Below are 25941 nucleotides of genomic sequence, written 5' to 3' on the forward strand. Positions count from 1 at the left end.
TTCTCCAAAGAAGACATGCAGATGGGCAAGAAGCACATGACAAGGTGCTCAACGTCACTAATTATTAGAGAAATGCAAATCAAAAATACAATGAGATATCACCTCACACCAGTTAGAATGGGCACCATCAGAAAATCTACAAACAACAAATGCTGGACAGGGTGTGGAGAAAAGGGAACCCTATTGCACTGTTGGTGGGAATGTAAATTGATACAGCCACTATGGAGAACAGTATGGAGGGTCCTTAAAAAACTAAAAATAGAATTACCATATGATCCAGCAATCCCACTACTGGGCATATACCCAGAGAAAACCATAATTCAAAAAGACACATGCACCCGAATGTTCATTGCAGCACTATTTACAATAGCCAGGTGATGGAAGCAACCTAAATGCCCATCGACAGATGAATGGATAAAGAAGATGTGGTATATATATACAATGGAATATTACACAGCCATAAAAAGGAACGAAATTGGGTCATTTGTAGAGACGTGGATGGACCCAGAGACCGTCATACAGAGTGAAGTAAGTCAGAAACAGAAAAACAAATATCGTATATTAATACGATATACATGGGATCTAGAAAAATGGTACAGATGAACCAGTTTGCAAGGCAGAAATAGAGACACAGATGTAGAGAGCAAACGTATAGACACCAAGGGGGGAAAGTGGGGGAGTGGTGGTGGTGGGATGAACTGGGAGATTGGGATTGACATACATACACTGATATGTATAAAATGGATAAATAATAAGAACCTGCTGTATAAAAAAATAAATTAAATAAAATTTTTAAGAAATCAAGTAAATACAGTTTCTGTTTAAATAATAAAAAGGGGTCAAAATCCTATAAAATCCCCAGAAACAACCATAACTCTCCTTATAGACTGTTTAGGATCTACTCAAATCTTTTTGGAATTGAATAGCTCCAGCAGGCTTCTAACATATGATTCTGACCCATGATTCTCCGTCTGCACCTGAGGAGATAGAATAAGGCTTTGCCCATCCAAAGGGGCCACAGCTCTAAGCTCTCCTAAGGACCCAGTAAGTAATCTTACTTTTTTCATGTTGATCTTTACTAAGACTACTTAATTATAACTGCAGAAGACACGGTCCTACCTTTCATAATTACCCTCATCCTAGACTCAGCCCAAATCATTGAAGCTTATCCTTAAAAGCCTGTATCAACAACACAGAAGAATGAAAAAGTTAGAAATTCTGAAGTGTTCAAGGTAGAAATGGGATATTATATGGTTTGGGCAATTAGCCTACTCAATTTATTCATTTTCTAAGGCAAATTATTTTAGCCTCACTGGTTTTTGCTGCTAATGATTTGTGTCTGACATCATTCCCCCTTTGATTAATGTATTTCACTGGCTTGGCACATTTTTCTAGTAGTGATTCCTTTTGCACTAATTTTGATTGCTGACTTCAACTGAATGAAACACTCCATTTTGTCACTTCTCTTAAAAACCAGCCAGGATTCTGCATGCTTCCTACTTATATCAGAGCTACAGTAAGAGCCACCCTTAACATGAAATGACTGTCCAAGGACCCCTATTACTTCTCTCTGGTAGTTACACAAAGAAGGAAATAGGAAAAGCTTCTCTGTGTTGTCAGACACAAAAGAATACTCAAGCATCTTTGCTTTATCAATGAAATACTGGCCAAGTTTAAACCACAATAATGACTTCAATTTCCTGGTAACTTTCTGTCCTTTCTTTCTTTTTACTTCCTTTCTTGCTCTCTTTTCAGATTCAGGCCTGGAGTTAAACCAGATGCTCTGTTTTTCTTTAATTGTCCTTACTTCCCTGTTTAGGTACCAGGAAAATCATAAATGAAATCTGTTGTTGTACTCCATTTGGACTGAATAGTCAAATTGTGCCTCTCCCCCCATTCTATGTTCTGAAAGTAAGAATCCTGATTCTCTATGTTCACTGTTGAGAATGAGAAATTAATATGAAGGGACAAAATCAGGGCAAGGCCCCATCTCTCTCCTTAGGAAGCACTTGATCCACTGACAGGGAAATAAAACCAGTAACCTGAGTCCACAGCTTCAATCATTCCTAGAGTGTGGGTGAACCTACGAATAGGCTAAGAACACGCTCAGGCAAAAAGATCTATCCAAAGTAAACAAGAGCTTTGAACTGGGAAGAAAGGGGATGATCAGAGATGTGAAACCTAATACCCTACTGCAAAGTTCTAGGGAAGAAGGACATGTAACTAGATAGGTGACAAAGCCTAACCTTGCCAAAGGGGAGAACCATGTGAAGAAATAGCTAATGATGTACCAAATGAGAAGGGGAGGTGACATGCTGGTTCCTGCATCCAGACCAGAGCAAGATGTGACTGAAAGGCCTAAAACCTGAGGAAGGAATTCAAGGAATTCACGACAAAGAAGAGGAAAGTACCTTCATCTTCCAAAGGTGCCAGGGCTAGGGCTGATCCAAGGCCAGTCACTTATATAGAGCAGAAGATAATCTGGCTCAGCTATATACAGTCAGAGGGCTGCAGCAGGAGGCCTTCCCTGGGTGTCAGGTTAGAAAAGAAGCTCTGAGAAGCAGGGCCCTCCCAGACTTAGGAATTGCTCCAACCCAAAACTACACAAAACAAGAAGTGAGAATATCAGTAGTTAACAGTGGACAACAATAACTCTTCTTTTTTTTTACTTTGGTTGCTTTACTTCTATGGTTTTCTTGATAAAATTACCCATTTAAACCTTCTAGTCATTAAGTAGTTTTATCAGGTGAAAAGTGTCTCTACACCTGTGTTAACAGGAACCAGTACACACAAGTAAGTTGGTGAAGTAATGACACGTTAGATCTACTCTAACGCTTGAGAAATTTGGCATAAATGGCTTGGGGTGGGGGATTAGGGAAGTTGGTGCCCGTCTAGAAAACTGTAATAGCTTTCTGTCTTAGATATCTACAATAACAACATGTAAAAATAAATTACAATATTCAAAGCTGCATATATAAGAACTCAATCATCACAGTGAGCTGGAGGAACTCATGTAACTCATCTCTGACAACTGGCAGAAAAAGAAGGGCATTTTAAGTAGGAGGAAATAGCCAGCAATTTATATTCATAAGCCATTTCTAACTCCTGAGAACTTATTCCCTTTCAATGTGACTGCAGGGTTCCTTCTGTGACATGGAACCTAAATGAATCTGTGAAATCTGGTCTCTTGTAACAATACCACCAACTTGAATGGTCAACACTATGTAACAGTCAGCTTTCTCCTCTAAGTTCCAACTTTGATTGCCTTAAACAAAACACTATAAAACAATATCTGAAAATCATCTAAATGTTTAACATTCTAAACATCTTGCTTATGACCACAAGTCAAAAGTAGGTCTGTAACTAAAAGCTTTGACATGTTGAAAGCTGGAACTACATCTTACATATCCTTGGTCCTCAGCATCTAACCAATGGCCCAAACATGGTAAGTAGCCACTTAAATATCTGCTGCTGAAGATGACAAAAAAGTCCAATGACATTTTAAAAGTACAACAATAATTATCTGATGCCAGCTCAATAAATAATGAGTGAATAAATGCAGTGATCAAAAGAAATCCCTGTTAGGTTCATCAAATTGAGCTATTTACTAGATAATACTGCCTCAGAAAAATATTTCAAAGAACTAGGCTTTAGTTATATTATATCTCTGTTTCCTTGTTGACTAATCTATAGTTTTAAAAGGGAAAGGAGAATTCAAAACTAGGCTTAACATGCTTGACTCTGTCGCCTCAGATTAAGGTCCCAAAGAAATCTAAGAGCAATAACTGAGATATTATATAGAAACTCTGCCTCATGTTTAAAGAGTTTTTAAGGAAAAAATTTTGTCTTAGGTGCCTGAAAGACTACTATCCTGTCCAACTGAATTTATTAGTGTTCTTTATTCTTTAACGCTTCATGGAGGCCTAATAAAGTCTTTTTAAATATGAGACTGCTAAGTACCTGATGATGCGAAAATCATAGAGAGAAATGAATAAGGTCAGATGCCCAAAAGTGACAAGGAAAACATTCAATAACTTCATCTACAGTTAATGCATAGTCTGAAAACCTTTTCCATGCAAGGCAATAAATTTCTTTGGTATATTTAGATGGCTAACTTAATTATCTTAAGAACATCACTTAATATTTTATCTCTTTGCCTAAGTGTCTGGGAACTTCTGAAATTTAATATATCATACTATAAATCTCAATGAGGGAGGTAATTTATATTAGGTATTAATGTCAAAAGAAGAAAACATAATTTCCTTAGAAACTGTTTAAACTATGAATGACTAAAAAAAGGTCATTTAAAGTCATTTTCTCATGCCTCCCTATATCTTAAGAATCAGAAGACCTCTGATCTATTACCACTGCCAAATAAGAAGGATTTAGATATGCTCCAATTAAGTACAGATGCCTTACAACTAATTAGTAATTATTTAAAGTTAAACATTAAATTGTTCAACAGTTTACTTTAAAGCGAACTATTATAATAATTGATGTAATAATAATTTTGTGTATAGAATACTGTTTGAAATCAAGTGGGTTATAGATTAGAAAATATGTTTTTGTTATACTGACTTTATATTGAAATGGCACTGGTAATAAAAATTTCTTGTATATTTTTTCTACAGCACATTGGCCAGTACTTAATAAACCTCTGTTGCTTCCAACATTAAATACAGAAAAGAATTTGGCTGTTAATTATACTGTTAAACACTGGGAAAAATACACCCATTATAGCTTCTTGTATAATCACTTGCCATTTGAGAAATGATGTATCAAACTCCTTTAGCTCTTCCCATGAGAGGTACTTAGGGGGCTCAAGAAATTTTTTTCATTTTATACAAGATTAAGCAGAGCTTAGCCCACACTCAAAAGCAAAATTCTTTAGGAAACCAAAGGCTGAGAACATTCCTTATTCAGAAATTCCATTGTCAGGGAAATCACTAATACCAACTATCAAGGGAAAATGTCTCATTCCTATTGCAGGATCAGCTAAAGTAAAACTGCTTCTTTAGTTGCTAGGAAACAACCAACTCATTATATGCCATTATCAGAGCCCTAGAGAAGAAACTGGCATCTGCTTCACATTTGGGGATACTGGAGAATGAACTAAAAGCACTGAAACTGCTGCCAAAATCCCTGGCCTCCAGGGTTTACACTGTGACCACAGCAGGTGCTGACACCAGACTAGCCTTTGAAGTTTTCCTTTCCATACTCTTCTTCTAGTAACTAAAATTATTTTTCCAATATTCCGCATTTTTAAAGTCAAAGATTCTAACACTTCCTCATTTGAGTAAAATTAATTACATTTATGTTGAGCACAACTTAAGGGCAAAAAATATTACTCAGGAACCTTAACAAATAACAGAAAAATTTTAAACTATTAGTTATTCATTGAGTGAAATGTACTAGATGTTTATGCCTTTAATTATTTAAAGTCAAAATGGAAAATAAAAGGAAATTGTTTCCAAAATCAGGAGAATAAAAAGAAAAATATACCGATCAATCTAGTACTCAAAATGACATTCTAACATTTATCTGCCTAGTTTTCCTAATTGATCATAAAGTTTAACTTCTATTTTTATGGGCTGGAATGCTTTTTTGCAATGCATTACAAAGTGTTCATGAACATCAACATATTTATTCATCAGTCTCTTCCCTTCCTTTTAGCAGATGAGGTTGGAAGGAGGTGGGGTGATATTATGCAGATAAATTACTAGACATTGGCAGCTGAAACCATGAGACTCCCTATACAACTGCTTCTGTATTCAGGAAAAATAAGTTATCCTTTAGAATAAGCTGCAGACATCGGTAAAAGAAGTTGACAGACTATCTTCCTTCACAAAATTACAAAGAATGCTCCTGGCAGAGCTCCCCTATCCTAATATAATTCTTTGCCCCATCTCCCACTCTGATGCTCACCCCATTTCAATTACTCATACCCGCCACTCTCAGCTAAATAATGTTCCCTTGATACTACTTCATACTTTTATTCTCAAACAACTCAGTTCCACTCCACCACTGTGACTATCTTTTTCCAGCCTGACTCTTACCTGTGTCTTATGAAACATCATTTCCACTAAAGTTGCCAGATTCAGCAAATAAAAGTAGAACAAAATAAGGCCATCTGCAGCAACATGGGTGGACCTAGAGATTCTCATACTGAGTGAGGTGGGTGAGACAGAGAAGGACAAATGTCATATGATATCACTTATATATGGAATCTAAAAGATGGTACAAGTGAACTTATTTACAAAACAGAGAGTCACAGATGTAAAAAACAAACTTATGGTTACCAGGGGAGAAAGGCAGCGGGGATGGGGGAGGGGGGAGGAGGAATAAATTGGGAGATTGGGGTTGACACATACACACTACTATATATATGATGGCTAATTAATAAGGACCTACTGTATAGCACAGGGAACTCTTCTCAATACTCTGTAATGACCTATATGGGAAAGAATCTAAAAAAGAGTAGATATATGTATACGTATAACTGATTCGCTTTTCTGTACAGCAGAAACTAACACAACATTTTTTTTTTTTTTGGCTGCGTTGGCTCTTTGTTGCTTTGAGCGGGCTCTCTCCAGTTGTGGTGAGCAGGGGCTACTCTTCCCTGCGGTGCGCAGGCTTCTCATTGCGATGGCTTCTCTTGCTGCGGAGCACGGGCTCTAGGTGCGCAGGCTCAGTAGTTGTGGTGTACGGGCTTAGTTGCTCTGCGGCATGTGGGATCTTCCCGGACCAGGGATCAAACGTGTGTCCCCTGCACTGTCAGGTGGAGTCTTAACCACTGCACCACCGGGGAAGTCCCTAACATGACATTTTAAATCAACTATACTCCAATAAAAAATTTTTGAAAAATTAAGAGAAAAAAAGTAGGACACTAACTCAGTTAAGTTTGAACACCAGATACACAATGAATACTTTTTTAGTGTGAGTATGTCCCAAACAATATTTGGGACATATCCATACTGAAAAATTATTTGCTGTATATCTGATATTCAAATTTAACTAAGTACATCCTGCATTTTATCTAGCAACCCTATTACCACCCCACCATGAGATAATTTGATCCTTGACATTTTTCTCACTTTAATAGAAACCTGCCTTTCCTCAACAATACCACATTTCCAAAGTCAGAAGGAAGGAAAAAGGGGGGGCGGGGGGGGGGGGAGGAAGGGAGGGAGGAAGGAAGGAAAGAAAAGAAAGAAGGAAAGAAAGGCCCAACTTGTCTAATGTCCCTCCTTCCCTGAACAAAATCAATTTATCTGTTACTTTTTACACCTGTTCCTCCCAAGCTGCTGAATCACTTCTTCCCCACAACAGATGATTTCCAATTATATGATGCCTCCAATTTTACACAGCCTCCTGATTCCTCCTGACTACCTGTCTTCCAGGAAACCAGGCCTTGAATTCAATGTTTCCTTCATTAATGCCCTGGATGTTTTTCCCCTTTGGCCTTTCTGCCATGCCATTCTTGGATCCAACAACAGGTTTGCCCATGGCAGCTTTCAGGCTTCAGAGAGCTGCTAAAGAGTCACAAAAACCCAGCAAATCTAAAATATCATAATATTTAGCATCCAGTGGGCCTTTGCTATTACACAGGGATCGTTTATCTCTTCATCTTTTTTTTATTGCTCTGAAACCTGTTAAAAAGCACTGCCTCTGGCCCATAGTATGCCTAAGCTTGATTTCAGAACCACCAGCATTATTTAGACTCACCTGGGATAATCTATTAAAAATGCAGGGCTTCCCTGGTGGCGCAGTGGTTGAGAATCTGCCTGCTAGTGCAGGGGACACGGGTTCGAGCCCTGGTCTGGGAAGATCCCACATGCCGCAAAGCAACTGGGCCCGTGAGCCACAACTACTGAGCCTGCGCGTCTGGAGCTTGTGCTCCACAACAAGAGAGGCCGTGACAGTGAGAGGCCCGCGCACTGCGATGAAGAGTGGTCCCCGCTCGCCACAACTAAAGAAAGCCCTCGCACAGAAACGAAGACCCAACACAGTCAAAAATAAATAAATAAATTAATTAATTAATTTTTAAAAAAAATGCAAACTCCTTGGCCCTCCCTCAGACCTACTGAAGGAAAATATTCAAGTGGAGGAGTGCAACAGAGAGGCTACAAATTTGAATTCTCAACTAGCTCTCCAGATAATTTTTATGAATACTGAAATTTGTGAACCAAATTTGCTCTATTGAGTAAACTCACTATCTTTTTCTTTCCACTGAGAAGATCAAGGAAAAAACAATTTTGGCTAACTTCTTTTTCATGTCAGGTATGATGGGGTTCCCTCATCTATTCTTCTTTCCATTCTACTCACCAAACTTGGAACTAGAGACTTATTTTCCAAAAATAATTCTAACCCCATTTTAACGCCATTCCCTTTTGCCTCTTTCATAATATTCCTCTTTCAATAATCCCCTCCTTCTTCACTGTATCCTATACCTTGGAAAAGATATGGCTGTCCCATTTGGAAAACAAATGAAAAGGGTTTTCATTTGATACCATTCCTCCTTAAGCTTCCACCCTATTTTCCATTCCTTTTCCCCACCCCCCTGAATGGCCTATTTTATATAATGAGCAGAATACACCTCTACCTCGAAGGTTATGCTATAAATCCATTCTTAAACCCCTATAATATGACTTTTTTCATTCACTGTTCTACTAAAGGATCACAAATGGCTACCTAGCATTTACTATTCCTTGCCCTTTTTCAATCCTCATTCTCACTGACCTATCATTCTTAAAACTCTACAAACCAGTGGTTCCCAAACTAGTCCACACACTGGAATCAGTTGGAAAGCTCCAAAAATGCTGATGCCTGGCTTACACATCAAGAGTTCATGATTTAATCTGTCTGGAGTGTGACCTGAAACTTGAAAATTTTAAAAGATTCCCAAATGATTCTAATATGCAGATATATTGGAAAACCATGGCTGCAAACACTTTATCTTTATGACATTAGTATCCTTAGTCCTTTTCCTACTTAAACTACTTCTTTTCCTCTTTACTAACTCCTTTTCCTCACAAAATCACCACCCCAAACTACGAATATTAACCAAAGAGAAGTCTTCAACTCATTACTCTTCTCTTACTATAATTAATATAATTCAAGTCATGAAAGTAGAAGAGATGTCTCAGGGAGGATGGTGGTGATGATGACAATAATAATGATACCTAATATCAACAAATCTAATATCCTACTTATTATAAGCTGTATCATTATTTTATGTAGCAAGAAAAGAGGGAAAAACACCTAAGATGAGAAGGAGTCTAATAGAAGAAGCCTACAAAAAGTAGGGACCCCAAAAGACTAAACTCTCTTAAACTAAAGGTAAATAAAATATAAATCCTCAAGTTAGAAATAAATTTCAAGGAAATGTGCATCTCTCCAGGCCCTGGCGGAAGGCAGAAAAACACCATCTAAAGACAATAAATCAGAAATTGGTACACATGGAGCTTTCCAATCTGAATTCTTACCACCTGAGTGGTCCCAAAAACCTCTAACAGAGAATTCTATTTAAAGTTGCCTCAGGTTGAAGATGTCCCAGGTGAATGGAGGCACAACACAAAACATCTCTGAAAGAACCAGAATTCAAGCCACTGATAAAGGAATTCTAAGAAGCCATCACTTGCAAGATGCATCCTGATTTGAGAAATGTTAACATATGGAAAAAATGTAATTTGTATTAAGACTGATAAAATACAATAATAACAGGGCACATTTATATGACACTTACTATGCTGTCTAAGCATATTACACATATTAACTCATTTAATCTTCACAGTGCAGTAGTTACCATTCACCCCATTATATAGGTAAGGAACTAAAGCCCAGAGAAGTTTTTGCCCAAGGACATGCAGCTATTAGGTGTGCAGCAGCGACTGGACTCAGGCAGATGTGGCTCCATAGTCCATGCCCTTCATCAGCATATAAGGGGTAGGCAGATAAAAAGAACACAGATATAAAGGAATTCATGAAAGCTGCCAGAGAAAAAAGACATATTACCCACAGGGGAACAATTCAGAAATGATGGCAGATTTCGAATTGGAAATAATGAAAAGCAGAAGACAATGGAACAGCACCTTTAAAAGACTGAAGGAAAAAAATGCCAACACAGAATTCTACATGCACTGAAAAGATGAAGGGAAAATAAATACATTTCCAACAAATAAAAGTTAAAAAAACTCTTCATCAGGAGACCCACACCACAAAAAAAGACTAAAACAACTTCGTCAGGATAAGGAAAATGGATGAAACTCAGATTTAAGGAAATGAAAAGCACAGAAAAAACAAAGTTGTGGGTAAATATGAAAGACTGTTTTCTTAATTTCTTTAAAAGATGACTATTTAAATGAATTTATAACACTGTATTGTGAGATTTAATAAAGTATATGTATTTAAAATATATCACAACAATACACACAGAATGGGAGGTGGTATTTGGTTGACCAGAAAGTTCGTTTGGGTTTTTCCATAACATCTTACAGAAAAACCCGAATGAACATTCTGGCCAACTCAATAAATGGAATAATACTGTTAGAAAGTAATTAATCATGTGATTAACAATATACACCTTAAGAAGACTGTGAAAAGAAAGCATATTATTATCTCTAAAATGGCCACTGAATACTAACAGGAAGAGGTTTAGTTTAAAAGCCAATAAAAGAATTTAAACGGAATTCAAGAAATATTTCATTAATCCAAAAGAATACAGTAAAAGAAAAGCAGAGGAAGAAAAAAATAGATGGAACAAATGAGAAAAAAAGTAAAATGGCAGACTTAAACCCAACCACATAAATAATTATAGTAAGTGTAAATCGATTAAGCAATCCAAATTAAAAGGCAAGGATTATTAATTAGATTTCAGACTGCATAAAACAGCAAGACACAACTAAATGTTGTCTACAAAGATCCACCTTAAGTATAATGAAATAGAAGATTAAAAGTAAAAAGATAAAAAAGATATTCTCTGGAAATGGGGTATGCACAAGAAAACTAATGTGGCTACATTAGTATCAAATAATGTAGACTTCAAAATGAGCGTTTACCAGAGATAAAGAGGAACATTTCATAAAAATAAAAAGGTCAATTGACCAGGAAGACATAACAATTCTAAACAGGTGATTAGAGCTTCAAAATATATGAAGCAAAAACCAAAATACAGAAATGGACAAATTCACAATCACAGCTGGAGATTTTAACACTCCTCTCTCACTAATTGACAGAATAACTAGACAAAAAAAGAAAAAATTAGTAATGATATGAAAGATTTGAACAACACTGTCAACCTGACCTAAATGATATTTATTGAACATTAACCACAACAACTGCAAAATACACATTCTTTCTAAAAGCACAATGGAACAATCACAAAGACAGATCACATGCTTGTCCATAAAATAAGTCTCAAAAAATTTTAAAAGACTGATATCTTACAGAGTAAATTCTCTAACCAAAACGAAATTACACTAGAAATCAATGCCATTAAGTTATTAAGAAGATTCCCTACTGTTTAGAAATTAAACAACACACAAGTATCCACAGGTAAAAGAAAAGGAAATTAGAAATTATTTTGAATTGTTTGACAATGAAAACATAACATATCAGAATTTGCAGGAGTCTAAGTAATGACTAGAGATAAATCTATAGCCATAACTACATACATTAAAAAACAAGAAATGTTTACAATCAATTACCTAAGTTTCTACCTTAAGAAGATAGAAAAAGAAGAGCAAATAAAACCTGAAATAGGGCTTTCCTGGTGGCACAGTGGTTAAGAATCCACCTGTCAAGGCAGAGGACACGGGTTCAAGCCCTGGTTTGGGAAGATCCCACTTGTCACGGAGCAACTAAGCCCATGTGCCACAACTACTGAGCCTGTGCGCCACAACTACTGAGCCTGTGATGTAGAGCCCACGAGCCACAGCTACTGAGCCCGCATGCCACAACTACTAAAGCCCATGTGCCTAGAGCCGCTGCTCTACAACAAGAGAAGCCACCGCAAAGAGAAGCCCACACACTGCAACGAAGAGTAGCGCCCACTCACTGCAACTAGAGAAAGAGAGAAAGCCTGAACACAGGAACGAAGACCCAATGCAGCCAAAAATAAAATAAATAAATTTATTTTTAAAAAAATCAAACCTGAAATAAATAATAACAGTATGACCAGAAAACAATGAAATAAGAAATAAACATAAAATAGCGAAATTTTAAAGGGCCAGAAGTTGATCCTTTGAAAAAATTAACAAAATTGAAAAATCCCTAGCAAGAAAAATCAGGAATAAAAGACAGAAAAAACAAATTGCTAATATTAGGAATTCAGAGGGAACACTGCTACATCCTATATCCTATCTGAAAAGGTAATAAGGCAACACTATGAACAAAGTTCATGTATATATTCTACAAATCAGGTGAAATGAACAAATTCCTGTAAAACTCAACAAAACTGAAACAAGATGAAATTAAAGCTCTGAATAGAATTAGTCCTCAGAAACTTTCTCCCCACCCACAGGGGCTGAGGGCAGGGCGGTGGGGAGGGGGGGAAGCGCTACTCCAGCTCTAGGCTTCCTTGGTAAACTCCACCAAATACAAACTTTAAACCAAAGCTAATACTCTTTCACAAAATAGAAGAGGAGGGAAGTACTTCCAAACGCATTTTATGAGGCCAAGATAGTTCTCATACAACACCTGAAAAAGACATTACAGGAAAAACAACTTAGAAACCAATATTCTTCATAAATATTGATCTAAAACTCCTTAATAAAATACTGGCAAATTGAATCCAGCAACATATTAAAACAAGGTATACTATTATTTATTGTAATTAAAATATCATGACCAAGGAGAATTTATCTCAGGAATGCAAGTTTGGTCTAAGATCAGAAAATAAATCAATGTATTATAAATTACCACATTAATAGAATAAAGGAGAAAAACCACATGATCATTTCAATAAATGAAAAAAAGAAGCATTTGAAGAAGTTCAACACCTATTCAGGATAAAAGCTCCTCGGCAAACAAAGAAACAGGAAGGAATTTCTTCAACCTAATAGAGGGCATCAATAAAAACCTACAGCTATCATCTTTCCTTTTTTTTTTTTTTGAATTTTTGAATATCATTTTATTTTTTTATACAGTGGTTCTTATTACTCATCCATTTTATACACATCAGTGTATACATGTCAATCCCAACCTCCCAATTCATCCCACCACCATCCCCACCACCCGCCACTTTCCCCCCTTGGTGTCCATACGCTTGTTCTCTAAATCTGTCTCCCACTTTCTGCCCTGCAAACCGGTTCATCTATACCATTTTTTTAGGTTCCACATATATGCGTTAATATACGATATTTGTTTTTCTCTTTCTGACTTACTTCACTCTGTATGACAGTCTCTAGATCCATCCACGTCTCTACAAATGACCCAATTTCGTTCCTTTTTATGACTGAGTAATATTCCATTGTATATATGTACCACTTCTTCTTTATCCATTCGTCTGTCGATGGGCATTTAGGTTGCTCCCATGACCTGGCTATTGTAAATAGTGCTGCAATGAACACTGGGATGCATGTGTCTTTTTGAATTATGGTTTTCTCTGGGTATATGCCCAGTAGTGGGAATGCTGGGCTCATATGGTAATTCTATTTTTAGTTTTTTAAGGACCTTCCATACAGTTCTCCATAGTGGCTGTATCAATTTACATTCTCACCTACAGTGCAAGAGGGTTCCCTTTTCTCCACACCCTCTCCAGCATTTGTTGTTTGTAGATTTTCTGATGATGCCCATTCTAACTGGTGTGAGGTGATACCTCATTGTAGTTTTGATTTGCATTTCTCTAACAATTAGTGATGTTGAGCAGCTTTTCATGTGCTTCTTGGCCATCTGTATGTCTTCTTTGGAAAAATGTCTATTTACGTCTTCTGCCCATTTTTGGATTGGGTTGTTGTTTTTTTAATATTGAGCTGCATGAGCTGGTTATATATTTTGGAGATTAATCCTTTGTCCGTTGATTCGCTGCAAATATTTTCTCCCATTTTGAGGGTTGTCTTTTCGTCTTATTTATGGTTTCCTTTGCTGTGCAAAAGCTTTGAAGTTTCATTAGGTCCCATTTGTTTATTTTTGTTTTTATTTCCATTACTCTAGGAGGTGGATCAGAAAAGATCTTGCTGTGATTTATGTCAAAGAGTGTTCTTCCTATGTTTTCCTCTACAAGTTTTATAGTGTCCGGTCTTACATTTAGGTCTCTAATCCATTTTGAGTTTATTTTTGTGTATGGTGTTAAGGAATGTTCTAATTTCATTCTTTTACATGTAGCTGTCCAGTTTTCCCAGCACCACTAATTGAAGAGACTGTCTTTTCTCCATTGTATATCCTTGCCTCCTTTGTCATAGATTAGTTGACCATAGGTGCGTGGGTTTGTATCTGGGCTTTCTATCCTGTTCCATTGATCTATATTTCTGTTTTTGTGCCAGCACCATGTTGTCTTGATTACTGTAGCTTTGTAGTATAGTCCGAAGTCAGGGAGTCTGATTCCTCCTGCTCCGTTTTTTTCTCTCAAGACTGCTTTGCCTATTCGGGGTCTTTTGTGTCTCCATACAAATTTTAAGATTTTTTGTTCTAGTTCTGTAAAAAATGCCATTGGTAATTTGATAGGGATTGCATTGAATCTGTAGACTGTTTTGGGTAGTATAGTCGTTTTCACAATATTGATTCTTCCAATCCAAGAACATGGTATATCTCTCCATCTGTTGGTATCATCTTTAATTTCTCTCAACAGTGTCTTATAGTTTCCTGCATACAGGTCTTTTGCTCCCTAGGTAGGTTTATTCCAATGTATTTTATTCTTTTTGTTGCAACGGTAAATGGGAGTGTTTCCTTAATTTCTCTTTCAGAATTTTCATCATTAGTGTATAGGAATGCAAGAGATTTCTGTGCATTAATTTTGTATCCTGCAACTTTACCAAATTCATTGATTAGCTCTAGTAGTTTTCTGGTAGCATCTTTAGGATTCCCTATGTATAGAATCATGTCATCTGCAAACAGTGACAGCTTTACTTCTTCTTTTCCAATTTGTATTCCTTTTATTTCTTTTTCTTCTCTGATTGCCGTGGCTAGGACTTCCAAAACTATGTTGAATAACAGTGGTGAGAGTGGACATCCTTGTCTTGTTCCTGATCTTAGAGGAAATGCTTTCTGTTTTTCACCATTGAGAATGATGATTGCTGTGGGTTTGTCATATATGGACTTTACTGCGCTGAGGTACGTTCCCTCTCTGCCCACTTTCTGGAGAGTTTTTATCATAAGTGGCTGTTAAATTTTGTCAAAAGCTTTTTCTGCATCTATTGAGGTGATCATATGGTTTTTATTCTTCAATTTGTTAATATGGTGTATCACATTGATTGATTTGCATATATTGAAGAATCCCTGCATCCCTGGGATAAATCCCACTTGATCATGGTGTATGATCCTTTTAATGTGTTGTTGGATTCTGTTTACTAGTATTTTGTTGAGGATTTTTGCATCTATATTCATCAGTGATATTGGTCTGTAATTTTCTTTTTTTGTAGTATCTTTGTCTGATTTTGGTATCAGGGTGATGTTGGCCTCATAGAATGAGTTTGGGAGTGTTCTTTCCTCTGCAATTTTTTGGAAGCGTTTGAGAGGAATGGGTGTTAGCTCTTCTCTAAATGTTTGATAGAATTCAGCTGTGAAGCCATCTGGTCCTGGACTTTTGTTTGTTGGAAGATTTTTAATCACAGTTTCCAGTTCATTACTTGTAATTGGTCTGTTCATATTTTCTATTTCTTCCTGGTACAGTCTTGGAAGGTTATACCTTTCTAAGAATTTGTCCATTTCTTCCAGGTTGTCCATTTTATTGTCATAGAGTTGCTTGTAGTAGTCTCTTAGGATGCTTTGTATTTCTGCGGTGTCCATTGTAACTTCTTTTTCATTTCTAATTTTATGGATTTGAGTCCTCTCCCTCTTTTACTTGAGTCTGCCTAATGGTTTATCAATTTTCTTTATCTTCTAAAAGAACCAGCTTTTAGTTTTATTGATCTTTGCTATTATTTTGTTTCTATTTCATTTATTTCTGCTCTGATCTTTATGATTTCTTTCCTTCTGCTAACTTTGGGTTTTGTTTGTTCTTTTTCTCTAGTTCCTTTAGGTGTAAGGTTAGATTGTTTATTTGAGATTTTTCTTCTTTCTTGAGTTAGGCTTGTATACCTATGAATTTCCCTTAGAACTGCTTTTGCCGAATCCCATAGGTTTTGGATCGTCGTGTTTTCATTGTCATTTGTCTCTAGGTATTTTTTGATTTCCTTTTTGATTTCTTCAGTGATCACTTGGTTATTTAGTAAAGTATTGTTTAGCCTCCCTGTGTTTGTGTTTTCTACGTTTTTTTCCCTGTAATTTCATTCTAATCTTAGAGCGCTGTGGTCAGAAAAGATGCTTGATATGATTTCAGTTTTCTTAAATTTACCGAGGCTTGATTTGTGACCCAAGATGTGATCAATTCTGGAGAAGGTTCCGTACGCACTTGAGAAGAAAGTGTAATCTGCTGTTTTTGGATGGAATGTCCTATAAATATCAATTAAATCTCTCTGTTCTATTGTCTCATTTAAAGCTGTGTTTCCTTATTAATTTTCTGTTTGGATGATCTGTCCATTGGTGTAAGTGAGGTGTTAAAGTCCCCCAGTATTATTGTGTTACTGTCGATTTCCTCTTTTATAGCTGTTAGCAGTTGCCTTATGTATTGAGGTGCTCCTATGTTGGGTGCATATATATTTCTAATTGCTTATCCTCTTCTTGGATTGATCCCTTGATCATTATGTAGTGTCCTTCCTTGTCTCCTGTAACATACTTTATTTTAAAGTCTATTTTATCTGATATGAGTATTGCTACTCCAGCTTTCTTTTGATTTCCATTTGCATTGAATATCTTTTTCCATCCCCTCACTTTCAGTCTGTATGTGTCCGTAGGTCTGAAGTGGGTCTCTTGTAGATACCATATATATGGGTCTTGTTTTGTATCCATTCAGCAAACCTGTGTCTTTTGGTTGGAGCATTTAACCCATTCATGTTTAAGGTAATTATCGATATGTATGTTCCTATTACCATTTTCTTAACTGTTTTGGGTTTGTTTTTGTAGACCCTTTTCTTCTCTTGTGTTTCCCACTTAGGGAAGTTCCTTTAGCATTTGTTGTAGAGCTGGCTTGTTGGTGCTGAATTCTCTTAGCTTTTGCTTGTCTGTAAAGCTTTCGATTTCTCCATTGAATCTGAATGAGATAATCTTGGTTGTAGATTGTAGGTTGGTTGTAGAATAATCTTGGTTGTAGGTTCTTCCCTTTCATCATTTTAAGTGTATCATGCCACTCCATTCTGGCTTGTAGAGTTTCTGCTGAGAAATCAGCTGTTAATCTTATGGGAGTTCCCTGTATGTTATTTGTCATTTTTCCCTTGCTGCTTTCAATAATTTTTCTTTGTCTTTAATTTTTGCCAATTTGATTACTGTGTGTCTTGGCGTGTTTCTCCTTGGGTTTATCCTGTATGGGACTCTCTGCGCTTCCTGGATTTGGGTGGCTATTTCCTTTCCCATGTTAGGGAACTTTTCGACTGTAATCTCTGCAAATATTTTCTCAGGTATTTTCTCTCTCTCTTCTCCTTCTGGGACCCCTATATTGCAAATGTTATTGCCTTTAATGTTGTCCCAGAGGTCTCTTAGGCTGTCTTCATTTCTTTTCATTCTTTTCTCTTTATTCTGTTCCGCAGCAGTGAATTCCACCATTCTGTCTTCCAGGTCACTTATCCGTTCTTTTGCCTCAGTTATTCTGCTATTGATTCCTTCTAGTGTACTTCTCAATTCAGTTACTGTATTCTTCATCTCTGTTTGTTTGTTCTTTAATTCTTCTAGATCTTTGTTAAACATTTCTTGCATCTTCTCAATCTTTGCCTCCATTTTCTTCTGAGGTCCTGGATCATCTTCACTATCATTATTCTGCATTCATTTTTCTGGAAAGTTGCCTATCTCCACTTCATTTAGTTGTTTTTCTGGGATTTTATCTTGTTCCTTCATCTGGTACATAGCCCTCTGCCTTTTCATCTTGTCTGTCTTTCTGTGAATGTGGTTTTTGTTCCACAGGCTGCAGGACTGTAGTTCTTCTTGCTTCTGCTGTCTGCTCCTGTGGATGAGGCTATCTAAGAGGCTTGTGCAAGTTTCTTGATGGGAGGGACTGGTGGTGGGTAGATCTGGCTGTTGCTCAGGTGGGCAGAGGTCAGTAAAACTTTAATCCGCTAGTCTGCTGATGGGCGGGGCTGGGTCCCCTCCCTGTTGGTTGTTTGGCCTGAGGTGACCTAAACCTGGAGCCTACCCGGGCTCTTTGGTGGGGCTAATGGCAGACTCTGGGAGGGCTCATGCCAAGTAGTACTTCCCAGAACTTCTGCTGCCAGTGTCCTTGTCCTCACGGGGAGACAGAGCTACCTCCTGCCTCTGCAGGAGACCCTCCAACACTAGCAGGTAGGTCTGGTTCAGTCTCTCTGGGGTCACTGCTCCTTCCCCTGGGTCCCGATGCCCACACTACTTTGCGTGTGCTCTCCAAGAGTGGAGTCTCTGTTTCCCCCAGTCCTGTCAAAGTCCGGCAATCAAATCCCACCAGCCTTCGAAGTCTGACTCTCTAGGAATTCCTCCTCCTGTTGCCGGACCCCCAGGTTCGGAAGCCTGACGTGGGGCTCAGAACCTTCACTCCAGTGGGTGGACTTTTGTGGTATAAGTGTTCTCCAGTTTGTGAGTCACCCACCAGCAGTTATGGGATTTGACTTTATTGTGATTGCACCCCTCCTACCATCTCATTGTGGCTTCTCCTTTGTCTTTGGATGTGGGGTATCTTTTTTGATGAGTTCTAGTGTTTTCCTGTTGATGATTGTTCAGCAGTTAGTTGTGATTCTGGTGCTCTCACAAGAGGGAGTGAGAGCACATCCTTCTACTCCGCCAACTTGAACCAATCGCTATCATCTTTCTTAATGAAGAAATATTTAATGTTAATGTCACTGGATGTGACATTTCCCTTTTATTGTATAGCTTGGTAAAGAGAATAAATATCATCAAATAAGAAAAAAAAGTCTGGATGAAGACTAGCATGTCTGCTTTCACCTTTTCTGTTCAACACTGTACTGGTAGTACTAGCCAGTTCAATAAGAAGACAAGAAAATGAAATGAAAAGAATAGATTGGAAAGAAAGAAATGAAGCTGTTTTACTTGCAGACGATATAATCATGTGCATACAAGGTATCAAGAAAGCTACTAAATAACTACTTAAAAACAGAAATTTGGAAAAATTATGAATACAAGATTAATATACAAAAATCAATAGTATATGTACTATGTGCTAACTGTAAACAATTTGAAATTAAACACACAAAAAAATTCCATTTACAATATCATCAAAGAACACTTAAAACGCTTAAGATAAATCTAACAAATGAATTACAAGACCTATACACTGAAAATTACATAATATTACTCCAAGAAATTAAAGAAAATCTAAATAAATGTAGAAACATACCATGCTCAGGGTTAGAAGACTCAATGTTGTCAGGATCTCGATTCACCCAAAACTGATCTATACTGATAGTTCGATACTATCCTAATGAAAATACCAACATGCTTTTCTACACAAATTGGTAAGTTGAATATAAAATTTATACAGAAATGTAAAAGAACCTAGAATAGTCAAAACAATCTTAAGAAAGAACAAAGTTGGAGGACTCTCATTTTCTGATATTAAGCCTTCTATACAGCTTCAATCATCAAGACAGTATGGTTCTACTCTAAGGATTAAACTATTCATGGAACACAACACAGTGTCCAGAGATAGGCCCATACACATATGCTTAATTGACTTTTGTCTAATGTATCAAGTCAATTCAATGGGGAAAGGGAAGTCTTTTAAACAAAGTGCTAGAACAATTATATAAACTATTATAATGTGTGTTTTCCAACACCACCAAGCAATTAAGTCAATTTTGACACTATCTACTGGAGATAGCATCAGATCCCATAGGTTAAGGGCTTAGTCCCACAAGACTGCACCCAATTCAGATGCCAATCACAAGTCCAGGCTATAACATGTGCTTCTGGGCTGACTGGCTATAAATGTGAGGTTTGCATGGCCCCCTCCTCAGGTTCAATTAAAAGCATACCTCATTGTATCACACTTCACAGATATTGCATCTTTTACAAATTGAAGGTTTGTGGCAACCCTCCATCAAGCAAGTCTATCAGGACCATTTTTCCAAGTGAGCATTTACTCACTCTGTGTCTGTGTGTCACATTTCGGTAATCCTTGCAATATTTCAAACTTTTTCATTATTATCATATTTGTTATTGTGATCTGTGATCACTGATCTTTCATGTTACTATTGCAAAAAGATTATGACTTGCTGAAGGCTCAGATGATGGTTACCACTTTTTAGCAATAAAGTATATTTTAATTAAGGTATGTACTTTTTTTTTTTTAGACATAATGCTATTGCACACTTAATAGACTACAGTATAATGGAAACATAACTCTCATGTGCACTGGGAAACAAAAAAGTTTATGCAACTGCTTTATTGTGATATTCCCTTCACTGCGGTGGTCTGGAACCAAACCCACAATATCTGAGGTTGCCTGTATTTTACTAGAGCAGTTCACAGAACTCAGAGAAATGTTTACTTACATTTACCAGTTTATTATAAAGGGTATTATAAAGGATACAGATGAATGGCCAGATGAAGAGGTAAATACAAGGTTCAGAAGGGCCCTGAGCACAGGAGCTTCTGTCCCCATGGAACTAGAGTACACAACCCACCCAGAATGTGAATGTGTTTTACAACCCAGAAGCTCATCGAATCTTGTTGTTCAAGAATTTTCATAGAGTTTAATCTGCAGCCCACCCTACTTCCCCTTCCCAGAGGTCAGTAGGAGAGGCTGAAAGTTCTAACCCTCTAAATACTTGGCCTTGCTGGTGACCAGTCCCATCCTGAGGCTATCTAGGGGTCCTACCCCAAGTCACCTCACTAGCATGAACTAGCAGGTGTGCTCAAAAAGACGCTCCTTATGAATGACAAAGGACAATCCTATCACTGAGGAAATTCCAAGGGTTTTAGGAGCTTTGTGTCAGGACCCAAGGACAAAGAGTAAATATATTTCCTATTATGACACAACTATGAAAAAATATAAACCTTGGTCATTATCTCACTTCATACAAAAAAATTAATTCCAGATATACAAGCCAGACCTATAAATCTTAAAGGTAAAAATATACACTAGAATATCTTTACAACCTTGGGGTAGACAGGCAAAGATTTCCTAGAGAGAGCAGAAAAAGCACTAAGCATTAAGAAAAAAAAAATTGGGGGAGGGATAAATTGGATTTCACGAAAATTTAAAACTTCAGCTCATCACAAGGCAAGCCACAGACTGGGAGAAATATTCCCAATACATGTATCTGACAATGGACTCATAGCCAGAATATATTAAAACTCTTGCAACTCAATTACAAGAAGAAAAATGAGCCAAAAAAAAAAAAAGAGAGAAAGACTTGAACATACACTTCATGAAAGAAGATACAGCAATATCTAACATGCACATGAAAAGGGGCTTAACATCACTGACCATCAGGGAAGCACAAATTAAAACCATCAGAAGATATCATTTTATACCCGCCAGTGAAGAGAATGACCACACCAAACGTTGACAAAGATGTGAAACAACTGGAACTCTTATGAACACTTGTACAAGTATTTATAGCAGCATTATTCATAATGGCCAAAAACTGGAGACTACCTAAATGTCTATCAACAGAAGACTAGCTAAAACAATATTGGGTTATATTCATGCAAAGAAATACTACTCAGCAATAAAAAGGACTCAGCTACTGATACATGCAACAAGGATGACTTCAAAAGCATTAGACTAAGAAAAAGAAACCAGATACAAAAGGCTATATACTATAAGGTTCCCTTTATATGAAGTATAAGAACATGTAAAACTCATTTATGGTGATAGAAATCACAACAATCATGGCCTATGGGTGTGGGACTGACTACAAGAGAGCCCAAGGAAACTTTCTAGGGGGATGGAAATGTCCTCTATCTTGATTGGGGTATGGTTACCCAGTCATATATGTTTATCAAAAATCACTGAACTCCACATATAAGATCTGTGAATCCTATTATATGTATAAGTTTATCTCAATAAATTAAAAGAAAGAGGGAAAAAAACTTTAAAAATGATTCCAGTTCAAGATGGCAGACCTACCACAAGTATTTATCATCTCCCCACAAAATAGTAACTGGGAAGGGACAGGAGAAGAGCTTCTGGAACATTGGTATTCTATTTATCTTGTCCTGAATGATGAGTATAAAGGTGTTTTCACTTTGGGATAATCCATCTATCTGGACACTTATGATCTGTACCTTCTTCTATATATGTGTTATATTCAATTTTTTTAATCAGCCAATGAACCAGGTACCCTCCACAATCCACTGCTATATAGAGCATCTATCCAGCTACTATATTTTCACAAGGGATGTTAAATTTACCAAATGCTGGTCTGCTTTCTAAAGCAAAACAAAAACAAAAACAAAACACTCCTTAATTAATAGCTCAGATGATTAGCACTGGTCACGGTATGATCCGAAAATATCAGCTTTCAGCTCCTATTAAAATGTGCAGATGACGGAAGCAACTTTACAAAAGACTGTATGGCAAACATGCAGTCCAATATCCTAATATCCTAGAGGATACTCTAGGTATCCTCTAAGTATCCCAATAAAATAAGTAATGGATTCATTTTCTCACCCCTGATATTCATTCTGATATTTTGTAGTATGTTTGCTAAAAATGTATCTTCAGCACTTGTCAGAATAAACTGTGACTTTTATATGATTTATGTGCCAGCGAGTCAAATCGCCACATCCCCAGTAGGTCCTCTGCCAAACTACCAAATTCCCTAAATATTTTTTAAGCTGAGCATTTAATAAATGTTGAGAAGAATAATGAATTAAATCAGATGACTGAAGTGTTGAGAGCATGGCTAAACTCAGAAATCAAAAATGTATGATGCCAGCAATTAACACAAGTATTCTACATTCTCCAACAGTATTCAGCAGTAGATACAAAAGGCTGGGTTATGGTGGGACATTGAGAATACAGAATTGGCATCCTGCCTCCCCTTCCCCAACACCCCACAAAATAAAAAAATAATATACTTCTGGTTCCTTCAGACTTTTGATCTTCTCACCTCTGGTCTCAAAAAGTTTTCTTTGTTTATAAAAGCAGGTACTAAATCTAAGTGTGAGCTTCAGGTGCAGTCTTTCTGCAGCCTAATTATTTGAACTGTCAGGTTTAATCTCATTCTGCGGGAAACTCCCTTTGCCCCTCTCCTGAGGGCAGGTACACACTTGCTCTCTCTCTTCCAGGCTCAGGGGCTCATTTGCAGATGCTTTTGTCACCTGTTGGAATCTGAGATTTAAAAGCATCCCTGAGATTTAAAAAGGACAGAAAAGAGAAAACTTGCTCACCCCTTGCTGGGCACGGGCTATGGGGATTCTATATCTCTGAACTAGGAACACCAACCCTTGGCCTGGACTTCTGTGTCTCTTCTCACTGACTTGGATCTATAAGTGTCTGATCACTGTGGAAAGAGGAAGTACTTCCATCTTCTTGTGGCCATCCATAAAGACTTAGGAGGAATTCTGAATCATTTCCTGTTGAGGATTCTAACACTAACATAGGAGGGGGGAAATTAATATTGTCAATGAGAAAATGTTGCCTGCCATATCAGTATAAACAAGGATGTTGCAGCCATCAAGCCATCACATTACTGCCTCCATGACAGTTAGCCCTGAGGGAACTCAGGATAGAAACAGGATGCCCCCCATCTAGCAGTCAGCTGCTGCAGCCACCCCTGATGGTGCACCCTGAGGAAACTCAGGATGAGAAAGCACAGGATACTGGCCCCAGATAACTGAGGGCCCCAGATATCAAAGGAATGATTTCAATGAGCCAAAACTCTTGCATCCTCCTGTACATAGACAAGCACTAAATTCCTTAACTTTAGATATGTGATTTTGTTAAATTAACAGTAATCTTTTGATGTTATGACTACCTGTCTTTGCTGCAAAAACTCTTATATATCCTGGCTCCTCCCTTACCTCTTCGAAGCAGTTCCTTAGAGTTATCTGAGAGACTGCATGCTGGGATGAAGTCCTCAGTTTTGTCCACCAAATAAAACATAATTCTCAACTTACAGGTTGCACATTTTTTTCAGTTGACAATATTAAAGTCAAAATTCTCCTTCTGGTGTTTCCAAATTTCCATTGACTCTAACTTTAATTATAAACTGAATAAAGATTGTTTTAGAATTTCCTTAAAGAAAAAAAAAAAAATCCTGGCTTAATCCACACAAATAAAGGTCAAGATCACAAAGGAACTGGAATGGATGGGGTCAGGAGTATAACTGAAATAACCAACTATGGGATCTGAGTGTGAAAGAAGAAGAAATGCAGCCAAGAGACTTAAATGTGCTGAGAATATAGGAGGATTCTGGGACCAAAGATCAAAGAGCACATTTATCAGAACTCAAGCAGCAGAAAAAAGACAAGATGTTACAATGAAAAAAGAAGAGTTTCAGAGTTCAAGACATATTATATCTACTTACTTTCACAACTGGAAATGAATATAGGAATATCTATGATTAGAACTGCCAGCCTATGGCATGGTGCCTGACCCAAAGTAAAACATGAATAAATAAGGGGTAATTGTTGTAAGTCAGTGGAGAAAATCCAAAGTACTTATAATATTTACCTAGAACATAATTAACTATAAATTCACAGTTACTAAGAAAAAAATAAAATTTATTCCTATAAATAACATAGAGCCCATCTGATATTTTTAGATTATCCAATCAACTGTTCTTTTCCTTAAGGACAAATTCAAGTTGATTGGACAGATACTATATAAATAAATATGTAGCCATATGTACTCAGAGTAAAATAAAATTTCATTTTGTTCTGAAGCAATTTTAATCATAAGCACTGTGGTTTATAGAATTTTTTCTACATCTGAGGAATTTCTACACTGCCCTTATAACTCAATATTGGCCACAATGAAATTAACCATAAATCTAAAGAAGGCAGATTACTTATAAAATAGATTTCCTTGCCTTGCTGTAGACTCAACAGAGTCTGAACAGAGAAACAGAATAATATAAAATAAGACATTAGATTTTAGTACTGCTAAGCGACGGGAAAGATTCAATCATGTCACAGTGAAAGTTGGTCTTGGTGCCACACACCTCATTATAAATTCAGTATATCGACTGGGTTCTTTTGCAAAACACCTCAAACCTGACTGCAAATTTTAACGACTCTCCAATCAGAAAACATTAACCACAGTGTGCCGATAATAAAATGATGCTTAATGCAATTTTCTTACCTGCCTCAACAGTTTCTCAATGGCTGACATTACCATAAGGCCTCTCCAAACAATGGGTGCAGTCTCTTCAACCAGGAAGCCCATGGACATACTGCAATGGGAAACCAAAAACACAACTAATTTATATAAGTTAATATTATTCTGAAAAGTAACAAAGTAAAAAAGATATGCTCACCAAGCAATGCCATAATTCAAAAGAGGCCGCATTAAGTTACCTGAAATAAGAAAAAAACATCTTTTAGAAGAGTAAGTCATTATACATAAACATATTGACTGTTTCCTTATCAGAGACTGTCAAATTAAAAATATAAATAAGCTACTCATATTGCTAGTCTTTCACTTCCAACTAATTCATCTCAATTTGCAACAGTTTAAACATTAAACCAAGCATACAACTAATACACCCAATGGATGCAACATCTAAAAATAGATGGGATATAGTTTTATTAAGAAAC

The 25941-nt window shown here is 37.0% G+C and overlaps 1 protein-coding gene across 7 annotated transcripts in view; it reads right to left on the bottom strand.

Moving 5' to 3' along the window:
* Positions 1-25941, bottom strand: part of NUBPL (NUBP iron-sulfur cluster assembly factor, mitochondrial) — a 329428-nt gene that overhangs the window by 122416 nt on the left and 181071 nt on the right. For all 7 annotated transcript variants that reach the window (XM_082452222.1, XM_082452223.1, XM_082452220.1 and 4 more), the window contains 2 exons: positions 25662-25701; positions 25487-25577 (listed from right to left, as the gene is read on the bottom strand). In XM_082452222.1, coding sequence (XP_082308348.1) covers positions 25487-25577; positions 25662-25701 — 131 coding nt within the window. The remainder of the gene's footprint in view (positions 1-25486; positions 25578-25661; positions 25702-25941) is intronic.

This window comes from Balaenoptera physalus, assembly GCF_965194825.1.
Source record: "Balaenoptera physalus genome assembly, chromosome: 2".
Classification (NCBI taxonomy): domain Eukaryota; kingdom Metazoa; phylum Chordata; class Mammalia; order Artiodactyla; family Balaenopteridae; genus Balaenoptera; species Balaenoptera physalus.